The sequence below is a fragment of the Podarcis vaucheri genome (assembly GCF_965113315.1).
Source record: "Podarcis vaucheri genome assembly, chromosome: 1".
Classification (NCBI taxonomy): domain Eukaryota; kingdom Metazoa; phylum Chordata; class Lepidosauria; order Squamata; family Lacertidae; genus Podarcis; species Podarcis vaucheri.
In genome coordinates, this window is record NC_138759.1 from 105,472,821 (window position 1) to 105,492,350 (window position 19,530).

The following is a 19,530-nucleotide window of genomic DNA, read 5'->3' on the forward strand; positions in this document are numbered from 1 at the left end:
GGAAGCTTCTCCCATCAGTGTGGTTTTGCCCATGGCTTCATCAGGTGCAGTTCCATTCATCCCTCCAGAATAGGGTGGGATGTGTTATTTGAATGGGATTTGGAGGTGTAAACATAACTATGGCCATTTTACCCCATGTAATCTACTCCATGTTCTCTTCAATGCAAGAGACAAGGAGTGCTGCAAGGTACTTAAAGAACTTTGGACTCAAGCTCCTGACACAGATTGGCATGAAAAGACACAGTGCCTCTGGGCAAATTAAGGTAGTGAGTGGCTGGGGTGTCAATGGCACTCTGTGTTACAACACATCCTGCAAGCATTTTTTTTTTAAAAAAAGCTTTGAGAAAAGGATGGGGCAAGAGATTTGGGAGCAATCCTAGAAGGTCTGGGGTTCCAGGTTCCTTGGCTGCCCCCTACTGAAACCCTTGGAAGAGACGATAGATGTAGAATAGAATTAAATTCTTTATATGGCTCCAGAAAAGAATGTCAAAGAGAGCAGCTATAGTATTAGAGTAAGAATAAAAGTATAATAATGAATAGGTTGCTTTAAAGATTGTGTGTGTGGGAGGGGAGAATATATATCTTTTGCTCTCTCTCTTTAAATAATAATAATATAATAATAATTGTTCCCTATCTCTCATAGCTTTCATGTTCAACTTGGTAGGGGAGATTTTAGAAGGCCACTCCGTGTGTCTTCTTAGGAGTGTAAATGGGGATGGAAAGACTTTGGTAAAATTGCCTGCTTCAGATAGTTAAACAATTGCTGCTTTATATTTTCTTCCCATTATGTCTGTTGGCACCATTTGTTGGATAAGCTAGATCTTCTTCTTCTTTTGTTTACAAAAAAGTTGTCCAACAAGTGGGTATAGCTAGATGCCATCATTTGTGTGGCACCTCTTCAAGCAACTTACTCTCCTTTAATTATTGCTCCAGTAATTACTTTGTTGTCTCAAGGGGAAAGGATGGATCTGTTTATCTCAGTCTGAAAGACTGGCTACGCTGCAGAATTTGCCAGGTGAATCGGCTTATGGACTTGAACATAACTGCTTAGAAAGAGCATGCTGGTAGTTTTGATGAGAGGGCCTGAAGGGCCACAGATCTCAGTGTAAAAAAAATATGTATTACATTACAGCACATTACATGACAACATATCAAGCTTCTTGGTGTGCTTATCCTTACAGTTTCATAAGGCACACGTTTTACTGTGGCTGAGACCACATTCTGTGAACAATGGTTTTCTTGGTTTCATTGGCAACTGCCCAAGAATCTCATGATAGGATCTCACGGTAACAATCTCTCCTGATTAAAAATAAATTGTAGCTGGCATATTAAAGGGGATAGCCCTCGGTGGACTGTAGGGCCTTGTATAATAAATAAGTGGCTGTGTGGAATTTTACCAAGTGTTCTAAACTTACACCTTTGTGCCACTTTTCCGGTGCCAAAGATTTTGGCGTCAGTTCAGTTCCAAGCCCTGACTCAGGTTGGTGCTTCAAGCATTATGGTACATAGTTGTTGTTTTTTATAATTGCATGAAGAGAACAGAAATAGTTGTACTGATCTTATTCTAATGAAATAAAAATGTACCTATTTGATTGAAATCCAGATAACCTCTGAAATGTACCTTCTGCAGAGGAATCTTTTATATGCAAGATTTCCTTTAGTTGGGTGTAGATGGGTGCATGCGTTGGCTGTACATATGGTAAAATAAACCTGCAGAGTCATAAAATATGAGGGCCTTTGCATGATGATGTGCACAGGGGAAACAACTTTCATGGTAACTTGAATCAGACCACTGGTTCCATTACTTCCTGTACTGTTTCTGCCCTTTCTGAGTAAGCAGAAGAGGACTGAGATTTGCTTCTAGCTTTGCTACCCAAGATTCGTTAACTGGAGACGCAAGGGATAAGATCTGGGAAAGCATGTGCTGCCTCTTTATCCTTTTTTGAAAGTAAAAGGTTGGGCCATAACTATTGCTGTGTTTTGGCAATCCAGTTTTGGAGTATAAGGTATGGCAGAGATCCCAAATTCTTTGCGTCCTGACATGATTAGTACTCATTGCTTGGGATTAGCACTGGATTTAGGGCGGCATGGGCACTCCCCTGCCCCAACCAAGTTGAGGGGGTACAAAAGAAATCCATTTTGGGGTGCCAAATTCAGGGTGCCATATTATGAAAGATGATCAGAGTCTGCCGCTGCTGGGAGTAGTTTAACTGAGTTTACTGACTGACCAATGTTGTGTTCTTTCTTTTTTTCTCTCCCTCCAGGTGCACATCTCTTCCAGATACAAGGAGAACGAACTCCCAAGAAATCCGCATGTTTGAGGCTCCCCCTCTGCAATGGCATCTTGGCCTGTGTTGGCCTGGGTCCTGCTCATCCGTTTCATTGCTGATTACCTGAATGGAATTCAAGCCCGGGAGTTCACAGTGAAAGATATTGTCTACCTTCACCCTTCAAGTAAGTCTCAAGGAGCAGCTTATTATATTAAGACAGGGGTCAGCATAGGCGCCGACTCCATGGGGCTTGAGGGGGCCCGAGCCCCCTCAAAAAATCGTTTGGGGGGGCTCTGCCCCCCCAATAATCTCCGGCGCCCCTCCAGCAGAGCGCCATTGCCGCCCCTCCCCCAGCCCAAAATGCACAGGGAGGGTCGGGCTGCATGCCTCCTGCCCTCCCTCCCGAGCAAAAGCTCCACCCAATTTCCTTTGGAGCTGATTAATAGGCGCAGCACGCTCTCCCCTATTCGCTCACGAGGAGGCGGCACCACTTTATTTGCATATTCATGAGCTTATTTATTATTCATGAGCTTTCCCGGCCCCCCCCCCCCAATATTTTTTATAAGTCTGCGTCCCTGGGGGTCAGCAAACTTTGTCAGCAGGGGGCTGGTCCACTGTCCCTCAGACCTTGTGGGGGGCCGGACTATATTTTGAAGGGGGAAAAATGAACGAATTCCTAAGCCCCACAAATAACCCAGAGATGCATTTTAAATCAAAGGACACATTCCACTCATGTAAAAACACGCTGATTCCCAGACCGTCCACGGGCCGGATTGAGAAGGCGATTGGGCCGCATTTGGCCCACGGGCCTTAGGTTGCCTACCCATGTATTAAGATGTCCACTCAAGGAATATGAAAAAGAGGAGAGGAAGCTAACATTTCAAAGAGCACAAGCTCTTTACAAACAGCATTTTTTTATTTTTGGATGTCAACACCAAAAAGAAAAAATTCCATAAACATTTCCCCAGCAGAGAAGTACAGGATCTTAAAATAATGACAACCATTGATTAAGTCATTTCAGTTATTGAACAAAAGTGTTGCTCCACAGATCCCCGTGTGGTGCTGCGTCTCTTGAGTCTGAGCCTTCCCATTTCTCTCCACTGTAAACAGTAAAAGAAAACAGAACTGTAAAAAAAGCTAAAGCCAAAAACGCTTCCAGAAACGCCATACAGTATTTACTATATCTGCTGGCACTGAAGTGGCTTACAGGAACAAATAAAATGCTTAATGTCTTTGTTCTGCCCTCCATCCAATGAAACGGACCCTATGAATCCAAAACAGCTCCTGAGAACAAGGTTGCTACTAATACAAATAGCAACTGCCTAGATCTTGTAGATAATGGGGGGAAAGTGTTTTCTGGAATGGTAAAGCATATCTAACAATCTCCCACTTTCCCCCTCCCCTTAATGGCCTGGTTCAGCAAGCTCCAGTCTCCTCCTTGGGCATGGCCACCCACAAGCCAAAGTTTGGAAATACCTGCTTCTTGATTTAAAACTGGAGTTTACTGGGAACTCTGATTAGTCTAAACAAGCCAGAATCATAAACCCCGGTAGGAATTCAATGTTGTGCATTTCTGCTTGTCAGGTGTGTTTCTTTCTTTCTTTCTTGGCCTGCGGGGTGGGAGTGGGGGACACAAAACCCGGGGGAATAAATGACAAACCTTGTTCATATTTTTAATCCAGAGTGAGCATGCAAGTTCTCCCAGAATCATTGAAAAGAAGCAGATTGAGCTTCTGCATGCAGGTGGGACAGAAAAAGCAAATGGCCTTGTACACATTACATATGTTGCATGCAATCTTACTGTCATCTGTGGTGTCTTTCCACCCGCCTTGCCTTCTCTGGTCATGTTGCTTCTTCCTGCTTTTATCCTGAGTTCTCCCAGTTGGCATGAGCAAACCTTTCCCAAACATTCCTTAGTTGGCAGCCTAGCCACATCTTATTTAGGTAGTATCTCTGTTCTAGTTTGTATTAAATTGCATTTATAGCACCTTATTGCTTGTGTTATTCATTCTGCGTTCTGTTGTATGCCACTTTTTTGTGGGTCTGTAAGTATCATAAGGGACGCGGGTGGCACTGTGGGTTAAACCACAGAGCCTAGGACTTGCCAATCAGAAGGTCGGCGGTTCGAATCCCCGCAACGGGGTGAGCTCCCGTTGCTCGGCCCCTGCTCCTGCCAACCTAGCAGTTCGAAAGCACATCAAAGTGCAAGTAGATAAATAGGTACCGCTCCAGTGGGAAGGTAAACGGTGTTTCCGTGTGCTGCTCTGGTTTGCCAGAAGCGGCTTAGTCATGCTAGCCACATGACCCGGAAGCTGTACGCCGGCTCCCTCGGCCAATAAAGCGAGATGAGTGCCGCAACTCCAGAATTGGTCACGACTGGACCTAATGGTCAGGGGTCTTTTTACCCTTTTTAAGTATCATAAAGCCAATAAGCACACACATTTTAAGGCTGGCTTACATTTTCACAGGTGGTTTTAAAAATGATGCTTGCACAACTATAAACACCCTTTCTCATATCTTTCCACCCCCTTTTTTTACTTGCAGCTTCAATTTTGTTTTTAAACAAAGGCACAAAGGTGGGGTGGGGAGTTGATTTCTGCTATTTTCTTTCAATTTGGCATCGTTAGGTGCTTTCCTGTTGACCAAGAGAGTGAATTGCAAGATATAGTTACAGGCAAATTCTGGGCACTGGGCAGTTGCTTTTGATTTCCTTTAGAATAGTCCTCTTAGGGCACTGGGGCCTTTTGCTCTGAACCACAGTCTATCAGGCTTATTAACTTCTTAGATCCAGAGCCAAACAAATCTCACTCACAGCTGTGGCTACTGCTTTTTGAAGCTTCCTTTCAGTTCAAGGAGAGGGGGGGGGAGCAGAAGCAAAGAAATTACCAGGCACCTCCTGGAGGTTTTTTCTTGCAGCCCTTCTTAGCTTTGCATGTATGTGTCTCTTGCCTACAGACTGGAGGTATAACATCAAGGAGTCACAATGCTGAGCAATATCTTCCCTCTGAACGCAGGAGAGGAGCAATGCTGCCCTTCTGCTTTAGCTCTGCTCTCTTAAGTATCATAGGAAGAGTTGAAGACTGTGGAATCTGTGCTATTGGTCCAGGTCCCATGGACAGGGTTTCTGCATTCCAGGGGTTGGTAGGTGCTTTAAAAGACCCAGGCCCATGGCACAAATATGCATAAAAACTGCATGCACTCATTTGTATTATAGATGCAAAAGGAGTCTGATGTTTAGAAGGAAAGCCACCCTGTTTAAGCAAAGTTTTCATAAAAATTCTGTCTCTTTGTGTGTTTTTAAGATGATAAGGGCAGAAGATTCAGAGGCCGATGCACAAAACCTGGACCTTGGGTCCCTTTGGACTGCCCCATAACATTGTCCCCCTATGTATCCACGAAGGATGCACAATCCACTCTGGTTATCCTTACAACCTTGCAAAGTGTGGCGGTATTTTTCTCATATTGTGAAAGTTCGGTCACAGTAGATTATCTGTGCCTGCATGCACATCACATTATGCAAAGCCAGTTTTTTAAAGGGTGTTTGTTTGTTTTTACTATACTGGCACTAAAATTCTGAGCTTTAGCACCAGATTTATGGGTACTGCAGTGTATGTAGGCGTCAAGGAATTTTTTCTAGACTTTGTGTAACATAGAAAGACTTCGTTCCTTTCTTTCGTAAGATACTGGTTCATTCTCAGAACACAGAACGGAACTGTAGGAGTGTTTGCGTTCCAAGGCCCAAGGCACATTTTGTAAGCCAGCAATGGTAGTGTGATATATGGAGTTGATATAGGCTGCTTGCCAATGTTACAATCACTGTAACAGGTTTTCATTTTTCCCAGGAGGAAGAAAGCAATCACTTTTGTGATGGCTTCTAGAGAACACAGTAGCAAAAATCTATATGTTTTCATTTAGGCTTTTCGGAGGTTTGGGTTTGGGGAGACATAATCTGCCAGTGGCTGCGTAGTGAACAGTGTTCCTGAAAAGCAGAGGTTAACTGTGATGCTTTAGGTTGCTCAAGTTGTTTGAGAAGCAAATTTTGCATTTTGCTACCTCTTTCTTGAAAGTAAACGTAGCTCCCACATCTGCACATCAATTTCGTCCCTGTAGCCTAGTCCCCAAATCTCTATTGGTTATGACAAACGTGAGACTATGATTTATCTCCCCCACCCATCCCTTTTGAATGCTATTTATTTCTCTCAATTAACTGGCTAAATTAATGTAGATGCATCATTAGGGTTTAGTTGCAAATGTACATTATCTTTTATATTTGTTTTAAGTTGTCTAATGATTTTCCTCAAAGAATTTTGGCACTCTTGAGAACTGAATGCCGGACTAGATTAGTTGTTGACTGATCCATCAGGGCAATTCTTAACGGGAGATGGTGAAGGTGTTGATACTTTTCTGCTAGAGCTCCCTAGTGCACACTCTCCCTCAACCCCACCTGAGCTGCAGTTTCCGCAATTCCCAGAGACAGGAAATTGCTATTGAACCAGTTTAAGGCTACAGTTCTATATACATTTACTTGGGAAGTCAGCCTCCTTTAATTCAGTGGCACTTCACGGTAGACATGTCTAGGCTTGTGCTGCGGGTCTGTAGTGCAGATATGCAGAGAGAATAAAATGTCACTTTCTGAATACAGGGGCTGATTAGAGTCAGGAACAATATCTACTGATCCTGGTGTCGGTCCATTTCTCACTTTTCAGCTGCCCCCTTGCTCTGTTTGCTGCATTGAGGAGGGGTATTTGGATTGCTGATTCCCCCTCCCTTTCAGTAGACCTTTCTTAACATTATGTCCATCATGTCGGTGGCTACTTGAAAGGCTTCTGAATCCAAAAGGTTAGATTGATGCATGCCTTGAGTGGAATTCCACCCATGAAACTGCCTTGCTGGAGAAAGAAGCAGGGCAATTGCCTCTCGCAGAATGACATCTAACCAGCCTTCAACCAGCTGTTCCACTTAATATAGCTTATTTGGGGCAAGGAAGGTCTACAGGAAAATCAGGAAAACAGCTGGGGATCTATTTAATGTTTCTCCTGGAGTTGCTCATGTAGTTGTATAGCCAAGCTGCTTTTCTCTGGCTTTGCAGTAGGAGGTTCTGGTCTGGAAATTTCGAAGAGTGCTATAGAATACCACAAATGAGTGGTAAAGCATTTTGGGGTACACACGATCTGTTATGTTTGTTTTTCTCCTGTTCAGTTTCTGAACAGCTGCTGCTGTTGTTGTGCTTCTGTTCAATACAAATTCTACCTTGATTTGGATAGTGCCTGAAATGGCAGCTCTGGCTCTATACCCCAAAAGATCAGCCCTTTCAGTTACTATACAAACTGGTTCTCGGAGGCATAATCCCCAGAGCAGGAATAGCAGCACAGTGCAGCTTCTATGTCAAAATAAAAAAATTCCTTCCAGTAGCACCTTAAAGACCAACTAAGTTAGTTGGTCTTTAAGGTGCTACTGGAAGGAATTTTTTTATTTTGACTATGGCAGACCAACACGGCTACCTATCTGCAGCTTCTATGTGTTGATTTGCAGCTTCCATCATTCCATTATGCCCATGGCCCTTGCTGTCTGGGGCAGACAAGAAGATACCATGTTATTTTTCTAGAAAAAGAGGTGCCAAAACTCACCATGAACACCTTCCTCGGTCTCTTCTGATGGCAATGGTGCCCACCTGAGAGGTGCCGGAACTGAGTTCCAGCTGAAAATAAGCTCTGGCTATCCCTGTAGTATATTCTTTTTCCTCAGCCAAGAAAATACTGCTCTTGTTTTGGCTTGACATTCTTTTTCATCTGAAGGTTTTTTTGAGGTTAAATGGCAAGGAAGAAACATGGAACTCCAGATCACATCACCAATAATGTTCAACTTTTGTATAAATTTTGTATAAACATTTGGCACCATTTGTTTCTATTCTCACCCACCCCTTAAACAATGTTCCAAATGGATTGATGATGTTAATGTAGCTATGGCTTTTTTTGTTTTTGTCTTCCAGCTACTCCGTATCCTGGGGGATTCAAGTGTTTCACCTGTGAAGAAGCAGTCGACAACTATGACTGCAACCAGTGGGCTCCAGATATCTATTGCCCAAGAGGTAAATGAGCTGTGTGTTTGCAGTGAAGGTGTTTTCAGAATGTGCGTCCGTCTTAGATGTGGTTGAAACTTGCTACACAGATTCTTCTAGCAGATATAGGCCTTCCTGCCACCTCTAAGGAATTGTACTGAGGACAGATTATTGCCCACCTGTGAATCACTCTGCATCATGATTTCAGGTGAGCTGGTTTTGCCTGCAGCAGGCATAGGCATTGCACACAAGCCTGGCCATCAGTTCATTTCTTTGAGAACACTATGCAAGGCTTCACAGATCAGCTGATTGGCTGTGTCTGACAATCAGCTGATCAGCAGTTCCCACTTGGCTCAACCATGTATGTCCTTACCTGTCCCATGCCTGACATTCTTTATGAAATGAGGTGTGGGGCAGGAGGCCAACAGTCCAGAGGTTCCTACCTTCAGTGCTAGATTTAGCTGAGGGGGTGCAAAGTAGAGAAGACCTATCAGTGAGAAGATTCATTTGGGGGCACCCAATTTTGGGCTTGCTCAAGGTGCCGTACTACCACAGACTACCTGACCCCTGCACTATGAAGAAGGAAGCAGCTTCGAGGCCTTTTAAATAACTCCTCTTTTTATAATCTGGGCCTCTTGTGTCTCAGGTTTACTTTAATTTCCAATTGTTTTTATTACCGTATTTTTCGCTCTATAGGACACACTTCTCCCCCTTCAAAAATGAAGGGGAAATGTGTGTGCGTCCTATGGAGCGAAGACGCCATAGCCCCCCGCGACCCTCTCCCGGCTGGGGAGGTGACGCGGGGCTATGGCAGGAGCCTCTACAGCCCCGTGTCACCTCCCCAGCTGGGAGAGCACATGCGGGGCTAAAGCAGCCCCCCGCGACCCTCTCCCGGCAGGAGCCTCTATAGCCGCGTGTCAGCTCTCCAGCCGGGAGAGGGTCACGGGGGGCTGCTTTAGCCCCGCGCGCGCTCTCCCAGCTGGGGAGGTGACGCACGGCTATGACAGGAGCCTCTCCGCTGCGCCTTTCCGCTGCCCCCTGACCTGCTCTTTGGGGCTGGTGGTGGGCTTCCCCCACCAGCCCCAAAGAGCAGGTCGAAAGGAACCTGAAGCCTGGAGAGCGAGAGGGGTCAGTGCACACCGACCCCTCTCGCTCTCCAGGCTTCCAAGGTAGCCGCCTGAACGCACCTTAAACCACACCTTGTTTTAGAGTGGGAAAACAAGAGGGGGAAAGTTCTCCCCCTCTCTGTGCATCGCCTCCTGCCGCTTCACTGAAGGGGCGCTGGGCAGAGAGGGGGAGAATTTTTTTTTCTTGTTCTCCCCCCTCTAAAACAAGGTGCGTCCTATGGTGCAAAAAATACGGTATGTTATATTGCATGTTACGTTGGCTTGCTTTTGCTTTGAGAGCTGTCCAAAGAACTCCTGTTATGAGAAGGCTACGTAGATAAACACAAACCACAAACAAACCCAATTTCATATGTAATTTATATACTGTACCCTAGATGGTTTACAGCTGAAATGTACAACAAATGTCACATTGCCATCCTATAACATTTCAAAGTACAGTGGAACCTCAGTTTTTGAGCGTCTCGAAAGCCAAATGATTTTGAACCAGAACACCAAAAACCTGGAAGTAATTGGTTCCATTTTCGCACACACCTCAGAAGTCAAACGGCTTCCGCCGCATGTTTTCCCATTTTTCCAGTGGATTTTGTGGACTGCCCCATTGGTCCTCAATTTTCGAACGTTTCAGAAGTCGAACGGTCTTCTGGAACAGATTATGTTCGAAAACAGTGGTTCCAGTCTATAAAAATTCAAGAATACATTTCACATACAGTATTCCAAGACAATATTAACGAAATACCAGCAAACAAGAAAGCAAAATACAGTGGTGCCCCGCAAGACGAATGCCTCGCAAGATGGAATACTCGCTAGACGAAAGAGTTTTCCGTTTTGGAGGTGCTTCGCAAAACGAATCTCCTATGGGCTTGCTTCGCAAGACGACAATGTCTTGCGAGTTCCTGCTGGTTTTTTTTCCTTCCCCCCTTTTTCTAAGCCGCTAAGCCGTTTATCAGCTGATCCGATCAGCAGATAAGCCGCTAAAAGCCGCTAATAGCGCTAATCCGTCAATGGGCTTGCTTCGCAAGACGAAAAAACCGCTAGACGAAGAGAATCACAGAATGGATTCTTTTCGTCTTGCGAGGCACCACTGTAGTCCCATTGACTGCACGTTGCAAACAATTTGCAAATAGCCATTCTAGAAGGCCCTTTCACTGCTTCCTGTAGGATTACTCTCATTATCCCCTGTGTATTCTTACCCCCATCTCTTTCAACTTGAGTCCACTCTCAAACACCCTGTGCATCCACTTCTCCTCTGCCTTCACTCTCATCCATTCAGACCCTTCACCCCAAAACCTTTCTTCACTTTCAAGCAACTCCCTCCCACATTCACATCCACCAGCCTATCTTTTATAAACAAATATGGAGGCAAGCTTTCTCCTCAGTCTTATTTCAGTGCTTTGGAAGCTGGCTAGCAACATCTGCAGTCCCTTCTAGATCGGTGTAGAACTTCCACATGGTCTGGCCTTACCATTTAATCCGCTGGGATAGATTTGATGACCACAGACGGTGTTGTCGTTCTGCTCCCAATGACGAGACTATAGGGAAGAAGCAAATTTGTGGAAGCATTTTAATTCAAGTGAATACAGACGCTAGGGTTACCTCATCAAATATGAATCTGGTACAGCCCAAAGATATGCCTGTTCTGATGTTTTATTCTAGTCCTGCTCAGAGTGTGGCAACTAGTTGGAAGGAAGCCAGTGCGGTGGAAATCTAGTTTGAAGGGAGGAAGGGAAGGCAGACGCAATGTTTTGCTCCCGCTATGGGAGAAGGCTGCTGGGGGAATACTATGCTCTGCCAGGTTGCTTGAAAATGATGCTGCCCATGAGGAAGCACCCAGCACACTTTTCTGAGCAGAGCAAGATGGCAAAGCGGGTTGAAGTGGGTAAATGCAGTTTATAGGAAGTTGAAGGACTGGATACACAAGAGCAGGCCTTTTCTGTGGTGGCTCTCCATTTGTGGAATGTTCTCACCAGGGAGGCTTCCCTGGTATCTAGGTGCTGTTCAAAAGCATTCCTTTTCCCCCAGGAATTTGACTTATTAAACAATTTATGGCCTTTTAAACTGGCGGGTGGGGGATTATTGGGGGGGTGTTGTATGTTATATATTTTTGTGTTTTTATATCGTAAAATCCCTTGTGATCCTCAGATAGGGTGGTATAGAAATTTAAGGCATTGATAATAATAATAGTAATAAATTAGATTCCAACCAATTTACATGAACTTTCTATTTGGGGGCAGAATAACGATTTGTGGGAGCAGCCACACTGCCCAAAGCTGTATTACAAGGAGCTGCTCAATAAAACATAACAAAGTGAGCAGCAGTACTGACTTTTGAAAATATTTCCCAACTTCAAAGAGACATGATTTGGGGTATTAAAGGAGAGTGGCTAATTAGGCTGCACAACAGCTTACATTTTTGGACTCAGGTTTCCATTACTCCCGTGAATTCATTAGTGTAGCTCATAAGCTACCTGCTTTTGATGATTTAGCTGAGATGCACTTGCCATAGTTAGGCTTCTATTAAAGCTCTTTTGTGTTATCTACTTTGAAAGATAGCGGGAGCCTTTTACATCTCCTCTCAGTGGGATTGCTGTACATCTGCAAAATATGGGATTTGGAGGCTGGAATCGACTGGGTGGAAAATCTAATCCATCTTTTATCTTTGCCGCAAAGGCTCCACAAGCTGCTTAGACTCACAGCTTTTGGATAACCTTTTTATTCTCATAGTCTTATGACTACATTAGCTGAACTATCAAAATACACGGCAAATGATGTACATGCTAGCTAGATATTAGTCCTAGTTAGAATCGGGTTCACTTACTTCTTAGAGAATGTGAAATCCCCGAAGACATTGAGAGAGATTGCAGAATAATGGGATGCTGTTAATGAGTAAATGGCTTCAGGATAGCAAGCTTTGAGGCATTGGACTGCACAGTCCAATTGGACTGTTTTTAAAAGAAAGGTTCGGTTCATGAAAATGTGTGAAGGAGATGTGCAAAATAGATGAAGGCAGAAGTTCTCTTGGAAGCTTCCCAAGATTTACATTTTGCACTCCATTTCTAGTGCTATGAAAGAGGGAGGGAAAACCTTTTTATCTCCACTTTTCCCATGCCACGTATAATTTTATAAACTTCTACCGTGTAACCTCTCGCTTGCCTTTTCTCCAAACCAAAAAGCCCTATGAAACCTCTTACAAACAGGAAAAATACAAAAACATTTTTTCCCCTCTGTCCTGACAGCTACACGATACTGCTATACTCAACACACGCTGGAAGCCAATGGAAAGAGTGTATCTGTTACTAAGCGCTGTGTTCCTCTGGAGGATTGCCTGTCTACAGGATGCATAGATCTCCAGCATAAGGGTTTGAAGGTATGAAGTGAAATGGACGATCCTTGGTCCACGCTCACTCCAACACAGAGCAGATCTTTTTCACACCACTTGTGTGTATCTACCCAACAAAATGGGGACATGGCCGTTTTAGTTAGGATGATTTATTTTTGTGGCTTTGTTTTGTATTCAGATAGGCACCAATTATTAAGCATTGCATAAAAGGAGGGACTGAGTTGAGGATTGTTGGCACCCCAAAATTAAGTAAGCATATTTGCTATTAAAATTGGAGGGTTGTAAGTAAGCATTTATCAAGTGGAAGTTTGGGGAACTAGAAACCCCTTGACCCATAGGCTAATCCTACATACAGTGCTTTTTTTCTAAAAAATATATGTTTAGGGGTACTCTCATTTTCCTTCTCATATTGAAATACTGCCTCTCAATGAGGCCAAACTTAGATTCACAAAATGTTTAGGGGTATGCGTACCCCTGCAATCCCCCCAGAAAAAAGCACTGCCTAAATATGTTTCTCAACTATGGTATGGATGATACCAAGATGGTTTTATGCATGTGATGGTAAGTTAACTTTTGGAAGTGGTTACCTGTAATCATGTGAATAAAACTGGTTCATTTTTAAAACACAGAAATATTGTACATACCAATCATATCTTCCATGGGGTTCTTGGGTGATTTTCTCCAAAGTTCACAACAGCTGGCCTTTTTTTTCTTTTGAAATTTGGAAATGATCTGGAAACAGATGAGGTTGTTTTCGTTATTAATTTCTTGAGACTGCAGTGGTACTTCTGGTTGCGAACGCCTCTGGTTGCACACACTGCGGGTTACGAGCTCTGGTACCCCGGAAGTAGCCGCTCCCAGTTGCGAACTTTGCTCTGGGATGCAAGTGGAAATTGCGCACCAGAGAGGCACACACAGCGGGAGGCATGCTTTTGCTAATGGTGCCTCAGGTTATGAGCGGTTTCCAGTTACGAATGGACCTCTGGAACAGATTCCGTTCGTAACCAGAGGTACTACTGTATACAGAAATTTTGTATTATGTGAGTTTTGGTTAGCCTTACTTTTCACACCACAATACAACTCAGCTCCAAAAAAACTATTTTAGGCATGGTAGCAGCTTCTAGAGGGGTATCACTTTCCACTTCGTTGCAAGTGGGGATTGCATTCAGCTGAATTTTCTCCCACCCTGAAAGGCCTTGGTTACATCCACTGCGATTTTTAAAAACTTGGCTGTTTTTTCTTTAAAAACAAAACTTCAAGCCATAAATCCAAATAGCATACTAAAGTCCTTCCTAGTTCCAAAAGTGGTTTGCCATGAGACAAAGAGGCCCTTTGCTGTGGATGGATAAAAATGGAACAACAGGCAGATAAAATATAAAAAAATTGTCCAGTAGCACCTTAGAGACCAACTAAGTTTGTTCTTGGAATAAGTTTTCATGTGCATACAAAGAACAAACTTAGCTGGTCTCTAAGGTGCTACTAGACAATTGTTTAATTTTTTTATCTATTTCGACTGTGTCAGACCAACACGGCTACCTACCTGAATCTGGAAACAGGCAGATAAATTAGCCCTTTCCTGCAACTTCTGTAATCTAAATTTCCATTTTATTTTATATTTCCATTATCATTTAAAAACAAACCAACCGACCCAAAACCTGGAACTTGGAGTGTAACATGTAGTTATCTCAATATGATGAAGGTCTTTTCACATATGGAACAGTTCTCTTGATCAATACTTTTTTTTCCTTTTTCCAGGTCTGCACTTCGTGTTGTGAGGGAAACATCTGTAACTTGCCGTTACCCAGAAATTCAAGCGATGCCATATTTGCAACAACAACTCCCATAAATCACACACAGAGACATTTGCAAAGTGTACCAGTCATAATGGCATGTCTCCTGCTAGTTTTTGCTACGTAGACATCCCAAGATAAAGTGCCACTTACATATTGAGAAAAGCATTCAAGGATGAAAGTATTTATGAATACATATGACTTTAATTTAATATATGTTTTTAAACCCTTCTTTCTTAGTGACATTTCTAAAGTCAGCTGTCTTGAATTCCTTTTGGCCTTGGCTGATTAAAAAGCCTTTGTTTTAATCTGTGTCTTTGGTTTTAAAAAGAGGGAAGAATTTTGTTGTAACTCTAATAATTTGAAGGAAACCTTTTGTAATCAGAAGATTTTGGTCACTGCAAATACTTGATCGAAAAGGTATATTTCTTCCTAAGTAGTAGCTTTCAACTTCTGAAGGGAATATATCTAGAGTTTTGTACATAACAGTAAAGAAATTAAAACCAGGGCTCCCCAGTGAAGCCACTCCACTATGCAAAAAAAGGCTTTTGATTAATCAGCTGACAGCACTAAAGAAATATTAGTTGATTGATCATTCTAGTTTTAATAAACTGCATACGTTATTGCATATGAATGAAAAGATCCTCTTGAAGGAAAAGTATTCTTGATTCACGCATTTATGGAAAACAGGTACCAGCTTAGAGGCATTTCCTTATGTGTGATGAAGGAAGTCCATGGCTCTTCCAAGATGGTTCCTTCACCTGCTTTTTGAAGGGTCAGTGTTTTCTTTTTACAAAATAAGTAGCATTTTCTTTCACATATCTGCTACCCAGTTAATTTGGGTCATTGTTTTAATACAGGCCTGTTTTAGGCATGTCCGATAATAATAATAATTTATTATTAATACCCCGCCCATCTGGCTGGGTTTCCCCAGCCTCTCTGGGCAAATCCCAACAGAATATTAAAACCACGATAAAACATCAAACATTAAAAACTTCCCTAAACAGGGCTGCCTTCAGATGTCTTCTAAAAGTCAGATAGTTGTTCATTTGATGGGAGGGCATTCCACAGGGCGGGCACCACTACCGAGAAGGCCCTCTGCCTGGTTCCCTGTAACTTTGCTTCTCGCAGTAAAGGAACCACCAGAAGGCCTTTGGCGCTGGACCTGAGTGTCCAGGCGGAACGATGGGGGGTAGAGGCGCTCCTTCAGGTATACTGGGCTGAGGCCATTTAGGACAGCACACACATGCACAGCCCCAAACCTGGAACATCAGAAAGACATCACTAAAAGGGCAGAACAGTGTGTTTGCAGGCTTTTTCAATGGGTTTTCAATTTCATGTGAATTCACACAATGACCTGGAATGCCACCCCTGTGCAAATGGGGAACTGCCTGTATTTCAAAAGGCTTTTAATTTAACCAATTCATAGAGTAAGACTTTCTGTCCTGTATACACTTGCCCAAGGGTGAAGACCATTGGACTCAATGAGGCTTTCTGAGTAGAGTCCTGCAGACTCTGTGCGCACCTCTCTGATCCAGTGGAACATTCCTCTGAGTAAACTTTTCCAGGAGGGCACTGCACATGTTGCAAACCCAGTTTTGATGTGCTTTACAGATACATCCCCATTTCCTTTGTGGATCCATCCCTGTGATCGATGCTGGTTGTGTGCATTGGAGCCCCTTAAAAGCTGCACATTGGGCATTGTTAGGCTGCTGTCATGGGTCAGTAGGACTCACCTACAAAATGTCTAATGAGAATCCGAGTTTGGATCGGAACTTCTTGACAGAGGAACGTTGTGGACAAATTTCTTTTCACTAAGGAAATGCTTCCACTGAAATGTGTTTTACTAATCCAGACAATACTTTTGGCACATCAGAGGGTTTATTTTACATACTAGATCACAGTATTTATTTTTTTATGACATGATCAGGATTGGTGACACGTTATACAGTGTTCTATTGTTAAGCAGCTATGGGCGGTGCATGGGCTGTTAGTATGTCATGGCAAACCATGGTTGATTGCTTACTGTGAATGTGCAGAATGTGTAGCTCCCACTTCTTTCTTGTTCACTAGTGAGTGGAGGCAATGAGATGCGGTCCTCTGGTGTAACATCAAATCCTAACTGGAGCAAAACACCAGCTAACCTTGGTTCGTATGTTGGGGATCATCACGGTTTGTTGCTCCACTTGAGATGTGGCTATCATGGTGTGTTTTAATAAAACAACCATGACTTGCTATGATATGTGACAATGACAATTTTTTTAGACTAGTGCTGTGGGGGGTGGGGAAGTAAAGCTGAAGCTAATTCAAATATGTGTCACTGCCTTATGACAGTATAAAGGATCAGTGGGATTTTATATACAATGAACAGCCATGTAATCATGAGTTATAGTGATTTTTATGAGTTGTCTTTGGCTTTTTATTATGTTTGGCTAATGCTGATCCACGGGGACCTGGCACTTTTCCAAGTTACAACGCATATTCTTGCTGTAAACCAAGGGGAGGGGGGAGGGGAAAATGGGAATAGGGAACTGTGATCAAATGTATTCCAATAAGAAACCTTTTCTAAATCCTAAGTGCTTCATAAAAACTTCTGTCCAAAGCAAACAAACCAGCATCTACCAGCCTCATATTCTGTGCTGTGTTTGTAGACACACACCCAAATCCTAAAATATTTGTAATTCAGCTACTTTATGAAAACATGAACTCTTGTATTCGTTGCAGGACTTTGTGTGTGGGATGTATGTGTATAAATAAATGTAAACCTGCTGCTTCTATTATAAGAACAGGCCATACTATCCATTTATGCATCAAGGCGCACACAGGAATCTGAACTGGAGGCAACTACCTGGAAGTAATTTTCACTGTGCTTTTCAGCAGTCCTTGTTCAAAGTCCCATGTACACTGCATTTCATAGCTAGGGGAATCAGTTGGGAGTCAGATCCATTGGCAATGTGAGCCATCATGATGTTGATAAAACTAGTCATGAAGTCCCATTGAAAGCAATGAGATGCATTTAGTTGTGTGACTAACTTACGTTATTCTGCTAACAGCCAGCAGGGATAAATAGGGGCTATTGAAATTTCAAGGAATATATTTGAAAACTGGTCAATATTTTGGTCAATTCTCACTTACTCCATTTTAGAAGTCACCTTGACCCTCAGGAGTGGCTTTTTTGGAGGTGGGGGGGCAGTAAAACTGACTCCCTCTTCTTGTTCCTGGGATCCAACCTAGCCATGTCCCTCTGCCAGCAATGGCTTGTTTTTTGTTTGTTCGTTTCTTACATCATATACATTTTAATCCGTAACCTCTAATTTCATACACCAGATCTGACATACCCTTTTCCTGAGGCCCCGTGTAAAATCTAGTTCAAATATAATTGCAGTTCAAAGGGATGCAAGACTGACAATTGGGACTGCTCATTCAATATTGTGGCATACCACTAAAACGGTTGGGATTGGACAGTAAGACATCACTTCAGCCAGCTTTTAATCTGTACTACTGAGTTTTTTTCATAGAGTACCCCTCAACTCACCAAAGTCATGACTGGGGCTGAAACTGTGTGCCAAAATATATGTTTGATTTATATGCTCTTTAAGTCATGTTGCATCAGTAATTTGGAAAGCACTTTCCATATGTGAAATGTGAAAGGATTGCAAGGCACTTAGAAGTTGTCTACATACCACACTTGTGCACTCACCATAAGGAGGCAGATAGCAATGGCATCCCTTTGTGCCCTCGCCACACCACTGCTATGAAGTAATGTGACTAGGTCATATGGAGAGTTTCGGCACCATTCATGGCAATGGCTAGCATGAAACAGGTGAGTACCATCCTACACATTAAGAGTGTAGCGAGCACCTCATGGGGATGCTATTTTAAACAGTCTCTATGTGATAGAGCTGGTCTACGTGTTAATCACTAAGAGAATTGTTCGCATTGTGTCTTACAAAGAGATGTGTTGCATACATTGTGATCTCTGAAAAGGTAGTCCGCTGTTCGTTGTTGCACGATTGAACCATGTGGTTAAGCACTTCTTCACAAGCAAGAATGACTGGATTGTCCTGTCTGTGAAAGCTGTGGTTATTATGTGATACATCACTCAGGAAACGTATTATACTGCTCTGTAACCATTGAATTGGACCACACTTTGAAATCTTAATTTGAAAATTTTGCAGTCTAAGCATGATGGTGTTACTAAATTTGTATCTCTGCATTTGTATTTCATTCTGAATTTTAGATTTTTATGCTGTGGAAAAAAATATTGAAATGTGTCTAAGTAAAAGCATGATTTCTGAAGCCATATTTGTGCAAAATCTCCTGGTTATTATCCTTTCTACTGTTTTTGTAACCTTCTGTGGATGTATTCCTGTGTAAATAGTGCTCAGACTTGTTAATGTTGTAAATTTTGTACATTCTATAAATAAATAATGTTTTAAACATGGCATGTTTGAATGATTTTTCTTTCTATAATCCTCACACTCTCTTTGACGGTCTTTGTACTACTTAGCTGTAAGGAGCAAAGTTGTGTGCCAAGCTTTCTCTTTATTGTACAAATATACAGAGTAGCAACTAAGACCTGGTGTTTGCTTATTTATTTAAAATCATTTATACCTCTACAGGCACATACCCTCCACATATGGTGGGAATGCCCCCAAATCCAACAGCAATCTTACAAGAAATAGGCAAAATATCCAAACAGATATTGGAACCCACCCCAGAACCATCCCTATTGAATATTTTCCAAGACAATAATGTGCACTCACACTATAAAGAGCTCATAACCCCCCTAACCACAGCAGCCAGAAGCAGCATAGCTAGACACTGAAGAGACTTGTCAGGAGTGAACATGGACCACTGGTATCAAATCGTATGGGGGAAAGCTAACCTACAGACTGACATGGGGACAAATAAAAGAGGACACCTTACCCCCCCCCTTTATTACATAC

General features: G+C 42.8%; 1 protein-coding gene across 3 annotated transcripts in view; it reads left to right on the forward strand.

Annotated features, from left to right (window-relative positions):
* The window catches only part of LYPD6 (LY6/PLAUR domain containing 6), a 680,840-nt gene that overhangs the window by 41,325 nt on the left and 619,985 nt on the right, over positions 1-19,530 (forward strand). For 2 of the 3 annotated variants that reach the window (XM_082199782.1, XM_082199783.1), the window contains exons 2-5: positions 2,265-2,454; positions 8,260-8,358; positions 12,688-12,818; positions 14,547-19,157. In XM_082199782.1, coding sequence (XP_082055908.1) covers positions 2,337-2,454; positions 8,260-8,358; positions 12,688-12,818; positions 14,547-14,708 — 510 coding nt within the window. In that variant the 5' untranslated portion in view covers positions 2,265-2,336 and the 3' untranslated portion in view covers positions 14,709-19,157. Of the gene's footprint in view, positions 1-2,264; positions 2,455-8,259; positions 8,359-12,687; positions 12,819-14,546; positions 19,158-19,530 lie in introns of those variants that run through there. The other variant, XR_014213666.1, reaches the window with a different exon arrangement.